The sequence below is a fragment of the Drosophila gunungcola genome, unplaced genomic scaffold (genome assembly GCF_025200985.1).
Source record: "Drosophila gunungcola strain Sukarami unplaced genomic scaffold, Dgunungcola_SK_2 000001F, whole genome shotgun sequence".
NCBI classification, from domain to species: domain Eukaryota; kingdom Metazoa; phylum Arthropoda; class Insecta; order Diptera; family Drosophilidae; genus Drosophila; species Drosophila gunungcola.
The window spans coordinates 14851852-14863982 of record NW_026453197.1 but is presented as its reverse complement, the minus strand read 5'-3'; the positions used below and the strand labels follow the sequence as shown (position 1 = coordinate 14863982).

Sequence of the window (12131 nt, the reverse complement as noted above, 5' to 3'; positions counted from 1 at the left end):
GCACTCAAGAAGGCTATTGCCACCATCTGCCCGGCAGTAAACTGCTCGCTTAGAAATTGCACAATATTTTTCATACGTTTCCGCCGTCTGTAGGAGTTTTTCGAAGGAAGCCGCGTCAACAAGTTCAATTAGTTACTCCAAGAAACCAGAAATTGCCGCAATAACTTGCCACGCCCATCGAACAAGAAATCAAAAAGTTATCCAGTGCTCACACATGTGTGAGTACTCTTTTAGGGTTTCCCCAGGTGGAAAGTGATAAGGAAAATGGGAAGTGTGTAAGCTGCCATTAATTTAAGTCGTATCGCGGCTGTGGAAAGTGTTAAGTTTTAATAAGCATCGCGCTTAGTGCACCATAAAAGCCAGCCCTCAAGGAACTCTCCGAATTTACAGAGAAATAAATTGGATATTCAAAATAAGAACTCAATTCAAATATATAAATTTATGTTACTTTATGCATTCATCTGGTTTTGCCAGATTTAAAGTTTTTACTTTTTTGTTAAGTATTAAAAAACAAAAAATTGTTTTATATTATATTTTTTTGCCAAATATTGATCATAAAGTTCATATATCCGTGTACCAATTCACAACACACCACCTATTTCTGCGATAACATGAGCCAGGTCTCGAGCCATTTGGCTGGGTAATTAAATTGAGTGCTGCATAATTTTACTTTGCGGCTGCCAACTTTGCTTGTAGTTGGCCAACTGCAATTACCTGTTAGCCCTCAACACAAACACAGAATGCATCCGAATTTATGGCTCTGAAGGGAGCCAATGTAAAATGCAATGGAAAAGTTAATTTTCATTATGGCCTAAGCAGGTGGAAATTCCCGCTTTCGCTTTTCCTCCATTACCTTTCGCTGGCGCATTCCTCTTTCTCTCGCGGCAAACGTGAAAAATCGTCTTTGCGGTTGGGTTCGCAGAAAAATGCAAAGGTGAAAAAGGGCAGTAGAAAATTCTCTGGACAATTTGAAATATTCAAGTGGTTTTCGGTTTCCCATTGATTTATGAACTTTACCCAGGTTAATCGTTTCCCACTTTCGGTATTTTCTGGCCAGTCGCTTGCCTCATTAATCTTGGTTGCTCCGGCCACGTCAATCATTAGGAATTCCCCCTCCACTCCCAATTAGTTGAACAATTTCAGCAGTTAAAACGTGAGCCATATCATTTGATCTGTTTACCCATTCCCCTCGAAAGCACTTTAAATAAGGCTCACAAATTTCACTGGCTTGCAATCGAACCGTAAGCGCATCAATAACGACGTCAAGTGGATATCCGACCACTCTTGGCCGGTAGCTTGGCAAAAAATAATTAAGAACCTCATCATCGACAGCAGAAGGAGCAGCAGAAGGAGCAGCAGAAGGAGCAGCTTCAGGAGCATCCTGGTCCTGAGCTCCGTGAGTGGCTCATAATTAATATTTTTCATGCCTTATTCCGCAGACTGAGAGGAAAAGTCGCCTGTTGCCTGGACAACGACTTGCCGGCAGATAAAATATTAAAAGATATTTTTCGCTGTGACAGTGAAAAAGATGGGATGCTCTTATAGAAACAATGAGCTTGGGGATATTTTTAGAAAATGTTTGAAGGAAAATAAGTAATTTTTTTGGTAGAAATTAAGGGTTTGCTGTGTGAACTCTTTTTCTGATGGCTTGTTAAGTCTGTTACATATTCTGTATTAATTATGTTTAAATAATATATTTTTTATATGTGTTTTATAAAAACCAATGAACAAATTAAAAATGTATTTATTTAATTATTTTTAATTTTTGTTTACAATATATGATGTTAAGCAATAAATAAAATGATTTATTGATTAACTGATTTAACATTTCTCTGGCCTGTTCAAACCTCATCAGCTAAAAAGCCGATGTAAATCCTTCAATAAACGCAAGTACCCAATAAATCCCCAACTAGTGAAGAGTATCAAACTGTCAAGTTCAGTTTAAGCTTCGTGCAATAATAATTCCAGGAGTCCTGAAAGGACGAGCGGCGCCTTGGCCGTCCAACTTACCTGTGCTGATATGCGTCCCTTCTTCAGTCGCGTGAGGTCCGTGTGACTCCAATGGCTGCGACCCCAGGGCATTACATTGCGCAAATCCTCATCAAAACTGCGGACGGCGGCGATGGACGGTGGGCGATGGGTGGGGGTAATAACACAAATTGGTATTAAATTTTAATTGCATTTCTATGTGATGGATACTCATACTTGAAGTCATTGAGTTTGTTGTGCAGGAACTTGCGAATATTCCATGGTAAATCGTTATGCCCGTCGATTAAAGGCACTTGATCCAGCAGCTGAACGGCAACGCGCAAACGCTCCTCAAAAGGTGCACCTGGAAATGGGTTTGGCGAACTGTAATGGCGATAATTGGAATACTTTATCCCCAAACTTTATTGGGTTATTTTTGGTATTTTCCTCTTGCACAACTACTTACATAGGTAAGCACTTCTCTCCCACCCTTATTAACACTTTAAGCACTTTAATATTAACAATTAAATATTTTTTCTTCTAATTTAAGGCTGTTTGGAAAATTTCTAGATACGTTGAGATACTGTCAAATTTATTTATATTTACAAGAACGGAAGCAAAATTCGGTCAGACGGTGAGGCCTACCTGGTGATGCTGATAGAGACTGAAATTGTAATGCCCTCTGCGGTTAAATCAATATTTGTAGTTTGAAAACAATAGTTATTTATAGTTACTAGCTTGACGTACTTTGCAATTAAAGTACTACTAAATAGTTCTTCTGATAAAAGACTTAAATTGCAATCCTTAGGAACAAATTGTGTTAGTTTACAGTACTTCTCCAAGCGTTCTCTGCCTACAACAGCATCACTTGCTAACTAACTTAGAGGGCTGCCACTTAGGACACCCGCATGCCGGGCTGGCTCCCGAGATTCACTGCTGGGACGGGCCAACGTGTCGAATGCGTTATGGTAATTGATTTATTGTCTATGGAATGTTCGTGTCGGTGACTCAGCCTTGGATGGATTGTTATGAAGGGAAGGGAATCGGGGCTCCCAGCTCTGAGTCGATTCGATGCGATACTCACTTGCTGCCACACGTAGCGCCAGTGGCACGGCCACACTGGCAGCGCCAATTATCAGGAGGATGGAGCTCACAGCCAGCCAGTGCTTGGCAGCATCGAATCCTGCAAGTTTTACAGGACGACAAGATATGGCAGGAGGTGGCATCATCAGCATTCATGATGACCGAGGGTACCACAGCGATTGTTGTCGTTGTTATTGGCAGTTCAATGCCAAGTCGTTTGCAGCATCGTTGTCATCATCATCATCATCATCGAGTTGGTGGTTCATTGTTCATTGTCCGTTGTTGTGTTGCATTTTGTGTGTGTGCAAATTGCCGTGACAGTGGCATTGATTACAGCAGCAACAACAATGCGGGCAAAGCATCAGGAAAATCAGGAAAAAAGCATCGATGCAGGAAAGCACAGTGGCATCATCATCCACATCAACATCAAGTTGCGGCAGTCGAGAAGGAAGCAAAAAGAAAACGATAATAAGGAAATATGGTTAGTTAAACGTTTAAAATTGAGTTGCTTTGTTGGTTTTTGGTTACAAAAACCTAGTAAGGGGCAAGAAAATCCATCTTCAAGTGCTTTTTTTTGTGGCCCCGATGATCCCAATGAAGTAAATCGAGTTCGATCAAGCAGAACAACTTGTTGGATATGTGCTGAAATTAGCTCACAAGGAGGATTTGGATTTTGTGATTCAAGAAACGTTTCTCTTGTCTGGGAAATCTTTTGTTGGTTGCGGTCGTGAGATTGGTACTTAAGTATGAAATACAATGTTAAAATAACATTTTGGTAACTAAATATTTTTAATGAACTGGTCTAGCTGATAAGTACAAATGATTAATATAAGTTGGATTGCAATTTTAATATTTGTTTTGTTTTTAATGTATTTGATTTATTTAAGCATGATTGGAAAATGGTTATACCATAAAAAACAAATAAAGGAATCTGAATCTGTATTAAATTACACTGAAATTAATTTAAGACTTTGGTGTTACTTTATAGCTGATAAGTATAAATGATTAATATATTTTGTGTTACAATTTTAATATTTGATTTGTTTTTTAATTTATTTGATTTATTTAAGCATGATCGGAAAGTGGTTATACCATAAAAAAGAATTAAAGGATTCTGAATCTGTATTAAATTACACTGAAATTAATGTAAGACGTTGGTGTTACTTTATATTTGATTTTTTGGAAATATAGTTTGCTGCATTACTTTGCACTTATTTTATTTGAGTAGCTTAATTAACAATTGTCGGCTTGTTATTTGTCAGAGTTTCTTTCAAACCTTTTTATAAGAAGCAAATTGGTGTCCCATTAATAATAGTTACGCATTTAAATTTTACTTTTAAGCTTCTGTATCAACTCAAACAATAGGTCATAAAATGAAATTGGATTAGGAACTTCAAATGTTCTGCCTTTCAAACAAAGGCAGCGGGCGTAATCACAAGACACTTTGGCTGAAACTAATACCTCATAGAATCCATATCAGTACTAATTACTTCGTACATTGAACGACTTGCAGTCCTTAAGTATGCATCCATTCTCCTCCTCAATCAATGAAAATCTAAGCGACGTGAGTCTAAAGCAAAGCATTTCGATGGAAATGCAAATCTCATTATAAGATTTCACTCATGTCGACTATCAATGACGTCTGGTAATTTGTAATTGCTAGCCAAATTTGATTATGCAACTAAATCCGATTGATAAGGGCGAATGTAGATGTGTAACTAGCGCTGGCGCTGAGCAAATAAGCCAAGTGAGGCGAAAAACTAGCTGCTCTGTAGATTTGGGTTTAAATTCGGGTTCGGACCCAGCCAGCAGAAAGAGCTATGGCTGCAATGTATCCATTTGATTACAGTGGCCGGCACTTGGACGACTCCAAAGTGAATTACCGATAAGCAAGTGGCAAATGAAAGGCAATGTGCAACCTAGCGAATATCGAGGGTGAGCTGCTACATGAACCAGAAATGTGTGCACTGAGGTAAAAATGAAGTCCTAATTAGATAAATATATTTAATAAGGGACATTAAATCATTACATGTTTAATTGGGTCAATATAAATTTAATTTAATAATTATTAAATTAAACTATTAGAGCAATCTAGTTGAAACTCTAGTTTGTCAAACCTCTAGTCGAACTCCGCTTAACCGAACAGGAAACTTTAACTAGCAAATGGAAAGCAAAGATAAAGTTAACATGATATTGGAATAACAATTGTTTCCTAAACAGCAATTTAATTTTGTGTCAAAACTTTACTTGACATTGAGATATGGGCCTTTATGATTTCCTTTTCTTTTTCTTGCAGTGTACACAGTCCAGTTGGCAGCGGCCGCAGCAGCGATTTGCATAAATTTACGTGGGCAGGACATCGTCCGCAGTTACGCAGTTTTTGACTGCTAACGAATTGCAGTTGCCATGAGACATGACGAGGATGGGAATAAGCTGGAGACTGATGATGATGACGGTGAAGCTGATGCTGCTGCTGATGGGATGGAGATGACGATGACGATGACTACGTTGCCGCCTGCTGATGTTTCTGCTGATGATGATGAGACCAAAGTCACACGGGCATTGCCAACGTTTAACATTTAGCAGCCATGTTACATGAAGCGCAATCAAACGGCTAACGACTAAATGGCAATGCCCCCAAGGGGCGTGGCACAGCAGCAGCGAACGGGTAGCGGAATATTAAGTGCAATGTCATGTACAAAGTCTGGAAGGACTGCCAGGCAATACCGATGCATGCAGATCGCAGAGAGACAGCGAAACGTCATAAAATTCCGTCTTAAATGGGTATTTGAAATCGACCATTTCGTTGTTAGGGCTCAAAGCTCCAATGGAATTTTGATTTTGAATTTTTGTAAAGCTGTATTGTAAAATTGCTACGAAAATATTATTACTGTTTAATATCAGATTGGCGATTTTTATTGAGCACATCCCATAATCTTTGTAAGCTATCTTTTGGAGGAATAATCTAGACATAGATTAGAATTTAATTAAATTTTTAGTATTCAAATATTTTTTCTAGGATTACTTGGATAATGAATAAAATCCTTACTTTAATTTTGCCCTTAAAATTTAAAAAAAATGTTTATGATTTTGTTGGGAGCAGGGGGTATTTTAACAACCAAAACTTTTGTGTAGCTTGTTTCTTCTGACTGCTATTAAAATTATAAAAAAAAAAAACAATTTGTTTAGTTTTACTATTCTTATTAATGGATGTGTTTTTCATTGTATATAAATTTGTTGAAAAGAGTTGATGGCAGCAGGTTGGTATTTAAACCACAGCAGCAAGTTTTGTGGTAATCAGACTCGTACTTTTTGTCCATTTTAAAACTGAGCGAAAATTACAACAGACCACCCAGCGCCAGAACAGTAATCCTGTTTAAAAACGGTACGCCCGAAAACACAATCCGAAATCCACAGTACTTACGGAACGAGTTCGTGCCGGAGCTGGAGGATCCCCGGCTGGGACACTGGCGGTGCTTCCACGGCATAATGCTCGTGACGCTCGAGTGGAGCTGGTGATGCTTCTGCGGCGTAACCGAACCCGATCCACCCGCCACGCCCACCGCAGCACCACCCACGTGGGCGTGATAATGATGCGGATGCGGATGCGAGTGCGTATGCGGATGCGGATGGTGGAGCGATGTCTGGGACTCGCGTTCTTTGAGGCCATGTCCGATATCGCTGTCGAAGGAGGTTAGCGTGAATGTGGATGAGGCTGCGAGTCCCAGGCCACCGTTTGCCATGGCACCACCCGAAACAGCATTTGCGGTCATTTTCTGATATGGCACACGGCAGCCACCATTACCACCGGAGGAGCCATCGATGTTCACCAAATTGCCAAAGCTGCGACTATTAATTGGCAACGTCCAATCCATGCTGCTGGTGTGAAAGATTGCCGGTTGCTGTGAGGTCTTCTGATGTTGCTGTGGGGTCTGGTGTTGCTGTTGCTGTTGCGTCTGGTGTTGCGTGTGTGGCGACTGTTGTTGCTGCTGCTGCTGCTGTGGGAAACTCAGCAGCGATTGCGAAAAGCAGCGACATCGCTGCTGCTGAAAGTGCGCCATTTGTTGCTGGTGGTGTTGCTTCTGCAGGTAGCGACTGTAGTGGGCCAAGTGTCTTGCATAGTCGCTGCTCGGCCCAATAGTATTGTATTTCGAGGATGCATTGCCGCCCGGCAGGAAGCACAGGCTGGGATCCGATTTCTTCGAATGCGGCGAGAATATCTCGTCCTCCTCGTGGGCGGCAAAGGGGGGCGGGGGCGGGTTGGTGGGCGTGGCATTGTTTGGCAACTTGTGCCTGTGATTGTGGGCATGGCCAGGTGGTTGGCATAGGTCTGGCTTCACCTGATTGTTGTTATTTTGGCAAATGTTGCTCGCGTTGGTGCAATTATGGCTGGCATTGCTGTTGCAGTTGCTGTTGCTGCTGCTGTAATTGCTGGTTGTGGTGCACTTTAGCAATGTGGCAGTGCATTCATCCAATGCCGATTTGGTGCAATCCTGCAGCAAATCACTGCTGCACAGCTGCGACAAGTTGTTGTTATTGCTGCTGTGCTGCTGATGCTGCTGCTGCTGTTGCTGTTGTTGTTGCTGCTGCTGCAGATGTTGCAACAATCGCAGGCTGCGCATGCTGCCGTTGCGTTTCATCGACGGCGGCGGAGGCACAGGCGGTATGACATCCACATCCGACAGGCTGGGCGTATCGCTCTGCAAAGAGAAAGAAGGAAGTGGGTATCAAATCTGTTGACAAAAGGGAAATCACATTAAATCAATATGGACATGAGCAGCTTCCGGCGGATGTTGCCCCACAACGTGCCCTCAAAAAGGATTCAACTCGGAATAAGTTTACTGTGAGCCTATAGAAACTGTGTAATGCCCTTCTATTTGGAAAAATGTAACAAAGATTGTAACAAAAAGTGTCTTTTAATAAAAGAAAAAAAATGTATACAAATACAATAAATATAGGTATAATAAAATTTGGTATTAAAGAATATTTAAATTTACATTAACATTTTTTTTTGTTTGTTTTTGAAAAACTAAAAAGAACCAGTTTAAAAAAAAAATGTATTTACTAAAAATCAAAAGCATACCTTGACACGATTTTTACCAAAAAATTTAACAATATTTTAAATATCACCTTGAATATAATTAAATTTTTATAGAGATCACAACGCTTTTATCTTGAATTCTTGAAACTACTGACAAACATTAAATGGACGCCCTTGGAGAGTGTAATAAAAACTGCCTCCCAATACCGTAAAAACTTTCACTCCACTCGTAACGAGCCTCAAAAAAATGTGCAACGCACTCTTTTTGACGTTACTTGGCGAAAATTTGCCAGAAGGAGCCAGAGATTTACAGTGATGGGGCAAAGTGTGGACGAGTGAGATGCTCCTTTGACCCCCTGGCTACATAAAATTTAATTATGCCATAGAAACCGGGGCAGACCGGGGAGTCTTTCACACACAGAGCGCCATAAAAGACGTGCGAAAAAGGCCAAGAAAAAGGTTTATCCTCCCGAATTCTCAGAAAGTTTCCCAGAGTCGAGGCCATGCCAAGTACCCTAATTGAATTTGCTACGGTCAGCATCAGCATAATCATCGTCCTCATCGTCCTCATCATCATCATCATCATCATCATCGTCATAGTCATCGACAGGCGATGCTTAGGGACTTCAAATTGAATTTCAGTTACGGGAAATACATTTGCATTGATTTGCTTTCCTTCCCCCATTTTCCCTTTTTTTTATTTTTGGTGGAATTTTTTTTTATGCGTCTGGGCGAAACGAAACGCATTGCCATTAATAAAAATTTCCTTTGAATTTTGATTGCTTTATGCCCACTCTCGAACATTGTTGTCTGTGTTTTTGTGTTGATTGTTTTTTATTTACTTTGTCTTGTCCTTTTCAATGGCGGTGTCGTGTCCTGTCGCATCCTGTCCGCTGCTTAAGTGGAAATTGAAATTTTCATATTTTCATTTGATAATTTATTTATTCTTTTGGCCCTCCGCCTGACGACAGCTCAAATAATTTATGCAAATATTTAGCGGTGGCGTGTGCTGCATATTTTAAGACAGGCCAATTTGTATTTTTTCCCATCGTGTACTTTTTGGTTTGATACTTTTTGTGGCAAGGTTATTTGTATCAGATACAAATTGGAAATGGAAATAACCCCGGTCCTTTAAACAAAAAAATAATTTTATGTATGAATTAAAATATTTATTTTAAACTCATTATAAATAAATTCTTTTAAGAACAGGAGAGAATAGTAAACAAATTTGTAGTAGAAATTATTTTTTACGAACGTCTCTCTGTCTCACTTTTTCCCTCTGTTCGGGTATTTAGTTAAATGTTCGTAAAATTGAGTGTTGGTTATATTTTACTGAAACTTTGGCTGTCCTTTCCCAGTGCTGGACTCTCCATTCCCCGCAAAATACAATCGCCTTTAATCGATTTGCAAAAGCAATAAGCAAAAAACTTTTATAAATACTCAAGTTTGTTTTAGTTTTTCCTGAAGTCCGAGAACTCTGCCAGCCAATTTGTAATTATCCATCAGAGCTTTTAACTTTACGACTTTATCAAGGGCCAGTTCGGCTTTTGTTTTGGCTTTAAAAGCCAGCTGGCCAAATAGGAAAAACTGTCTTATTATTAGTGCTGTAAGCTTGGCCATAAAAACGGCGTATATGGCTTCTGTCCAGACTTTATTTACCGTATATTAATTTGTTATTGGCCTAAGTTATTATTTATTTTCACGTATTGAGTATACTTCATGTGGATTCGACAAGTGGACAATATTAAAATATTCATTAAAGTAAAAGCGAAATTTGTTGATATTTTATGGTTTTGAAAAATGTTTCCGTATTTGCTACATATTTTTTTGGGATTGAAAAATCGTTTGTACGGGTTTTTTTAACAAATCGCACATCCAATAAATGATTTTTCTGTTGAAATTAATATATTGGCTGGAATTAAAACTTGCAGCGAACAATAAATTTAATGTCATTTCTGTCAACCAGTCAGTCATCCATGTATCAATCAATCTTTTCATCCTTTCTTTCAACTTGATTTCAAGTTGATACATTTAAGGCCCTGTGGCGTCTAACAACTAAATGGAGCTAAATGTAACGCATAGCGTAAATAAAATCTCAAAAACGATGCTACTAAATTATGTTTGCCGTTTGAATAGTGGACCGGAGACACAGAGTTTAAGAGTGACTAAGGGACGTAGAGAGATGCACAGAGAAGGGAAATGGGAAAGCTCTTCCGGCAGTTGGAAAAGCGACCACGCATGCCACCAAATTGCAGCCACAATTTGCTGCAACAAACTGAACTGAAAACTGAAAACTGCAAGCCGAAAGTGGAGCAGGCCCATGGAAAGGCATACATCAAATGTGTCAAAGAGATTTGTTATGCATGACAGGGGGCCGCTGCCAGCAAACTGGCAAAAAACGGCAGGAGCAGCTATGGGAATTTAAATAAAGGAGATAACTGTGGGATACCTCGCAATCGGAAACTTCAAAAATTTTAACAACATGGAAAGTTAAATAATTCCAATTTTAATGTAATCATTTTAATGTTAAATTGATATGTTAACTTTGTTTCTTTTATTTAATTGAAATAAAAAAAGAATGGATCGACCCTTCTTAACATTTGAATATCATTATTACAGTGGGTTAAAATGATGACAAATGATGGGACTAATTGGGTGGGTTAAATCAGGAAAAAACTCCGAATGCATTTGCAGTGCTTTGCTTTATTGAACCGAAGCATATCCAAACTTCTTCAAAATACTATACTGGGAGTGCGAGTTTAGATGAAGTTAGGAGTGGGTGTCTGCCTGAAATGAGTAAATCTACAAAGGTTAGGAACAACGTCGTTTCCCCGCAAGGCAAAGTGGTAAATAAGTAACTAGATCAAATTTGTTTTCTTGATGAGGTTAAGGAACTCCTCCCTGCAAACCTCGCCATCGCCATTCAAGTCGGCTTCATCGATCATCTCCTGCAGTTCCTCGTCGGTTAGGTTTTCGCCCAGTTCCCTGGCCACGCGTTTCAAATTCGCGAACGAGATCTGCCCAGTGCGATCGTCATCGAAAAAGGAGAAGGCCTTCATCATGTCCTGCTTGGAGTCCTTCTCGGCCATTTTCTGGCGCATCAGGTACAGAAAGTCGTTGAAGGCAATCCTTCCCGTCTTGTCCTTATCGATTTCATCCATCATGCGCCTGATCTCCTCCTTTTTCGGCTCGAAACCCAAGGCGCGAATTGCCACGCGCAGTTCCTTCGTTTCGATGAAGCCCGTGCACTGGGTATCGAACAGATCGAAGGCCTTCTTAATGTCCACCTTCTGCGTCAGCGAAAGGTCAAAGGTCGGCAGCTTTGTCCTTTTGGTTCGCTTGGTCTTGCTGGCGATCGATGCCGTCGATTGCATCGCACTGGCGGTGGACGGCACGCTGCCCAATCGTTTTCCCGACATGATGATTAGCTGCCTTCGCTTTTGTAATATGTATTGCAAAAACTCTATTTTATGTGGAAACCGGAACGAATATCGTTGTAACAAGTTCAACGCTCTGTGAGTGTGAACGTATACTGTGTGTAAATCTGGGCGGGCTGTTCAAACTGGAAGACAGTTAGGGTTCGAGACCTACTCGATTACGATAGTTTTCCTATGGTACTATACAATTTTTTTCACGAAAAAGTAACAACCTAAGATGCCAAAAAGGAAAACAAATTATATTGAAAATTTATAGTCTTAACATTAACCGAAGAGCAACTTTTGGAATATGTAAACCCTAACTGGGAACTGGGAATATCCAGAATTTGAAAGTCTTCTAGTAATCTCCGAAATCGAATTTACATCCCGCTAAATATTTTATCGTTTTCGAGTGCTTTTCATGCAGCATTTGCCACAACAATCAAAATTCATATGTGCCCTAATGCCCAGTGAACTTCAGCTCTCGACTTGGAGCGGAGGCCCCGGCAGTCTCCCCTTGGAATTGGAAAACAGCTTGGAGGCGACCCCAGTCCCAGTGATTCAGTGGGTGTGGCAGGTGTCAGTCAGTTGGTCCTTAGACTACAAACATCTCTACCCTCTAC

The 12131-nt window shown here is 40.1% G+C and overlaps 2 protein-coding genes across 4 annotated transcripts in view; both read right to left on the bottom strand.

The window, feature by feature from the left end:
* LOC128263515 (uncharacterized) overlaps positions 1 to 12131 on the bottom strand; it is a 123472-nt gene that overhangs the window by 41153 nt on the left and 70188 nt on the right. For 2 of the 3 annotated variants that reach the window (XM_052998597.1, XM_052998596.1), the window contains 4 exons: positions 6476 to 7751; positions 3053 to 3151; positions 2206 to 2332; positions 2011 to 2107 (listed from right to left, as the gene is read on the bottom strand). In XM_052998597.1, the coding sequence (XP_052854557.1) occupies positions 2011 to 2107; positions 2206 to 2332; positions 3053 to 3151; positions 6476 to 7751 (1599 nt within the window). The remainder of the gene's footprint in view (positions 1 to 2010; positions 2108 to 2205; positions 2333 to 3052; positions 3152 to 6475; positions 7752 to 12131) is intronic. The other variant, XM_052998598.1, reaches the window with a different exon arrangement.
* On the bottom strand, positions 10776 to 11653 carry LOC128263517 (uncharacterized). Its single transcript, XM_052998602.1, has one exon. It carries the CDS (start codon positions 11509 to 11511, stop codon positions 10951 to 10953), a length of 561 nt encoding a protein of 186 aa, XP_052854562.1. The 5' UTR covers positions 11512 to 11653; the 3' UTR covers positions 10776 to 10950.

What these genes read in the sequence shown, in the direction of transcription:
- LOC128263517 (XM_052998602.1), bottom strand. Translation starts at nt 11,511, where the DNA reads ATGTCGGGAAAACGATTGGGCAGCGTGCCGTCCACCGCCAGTGCGATG.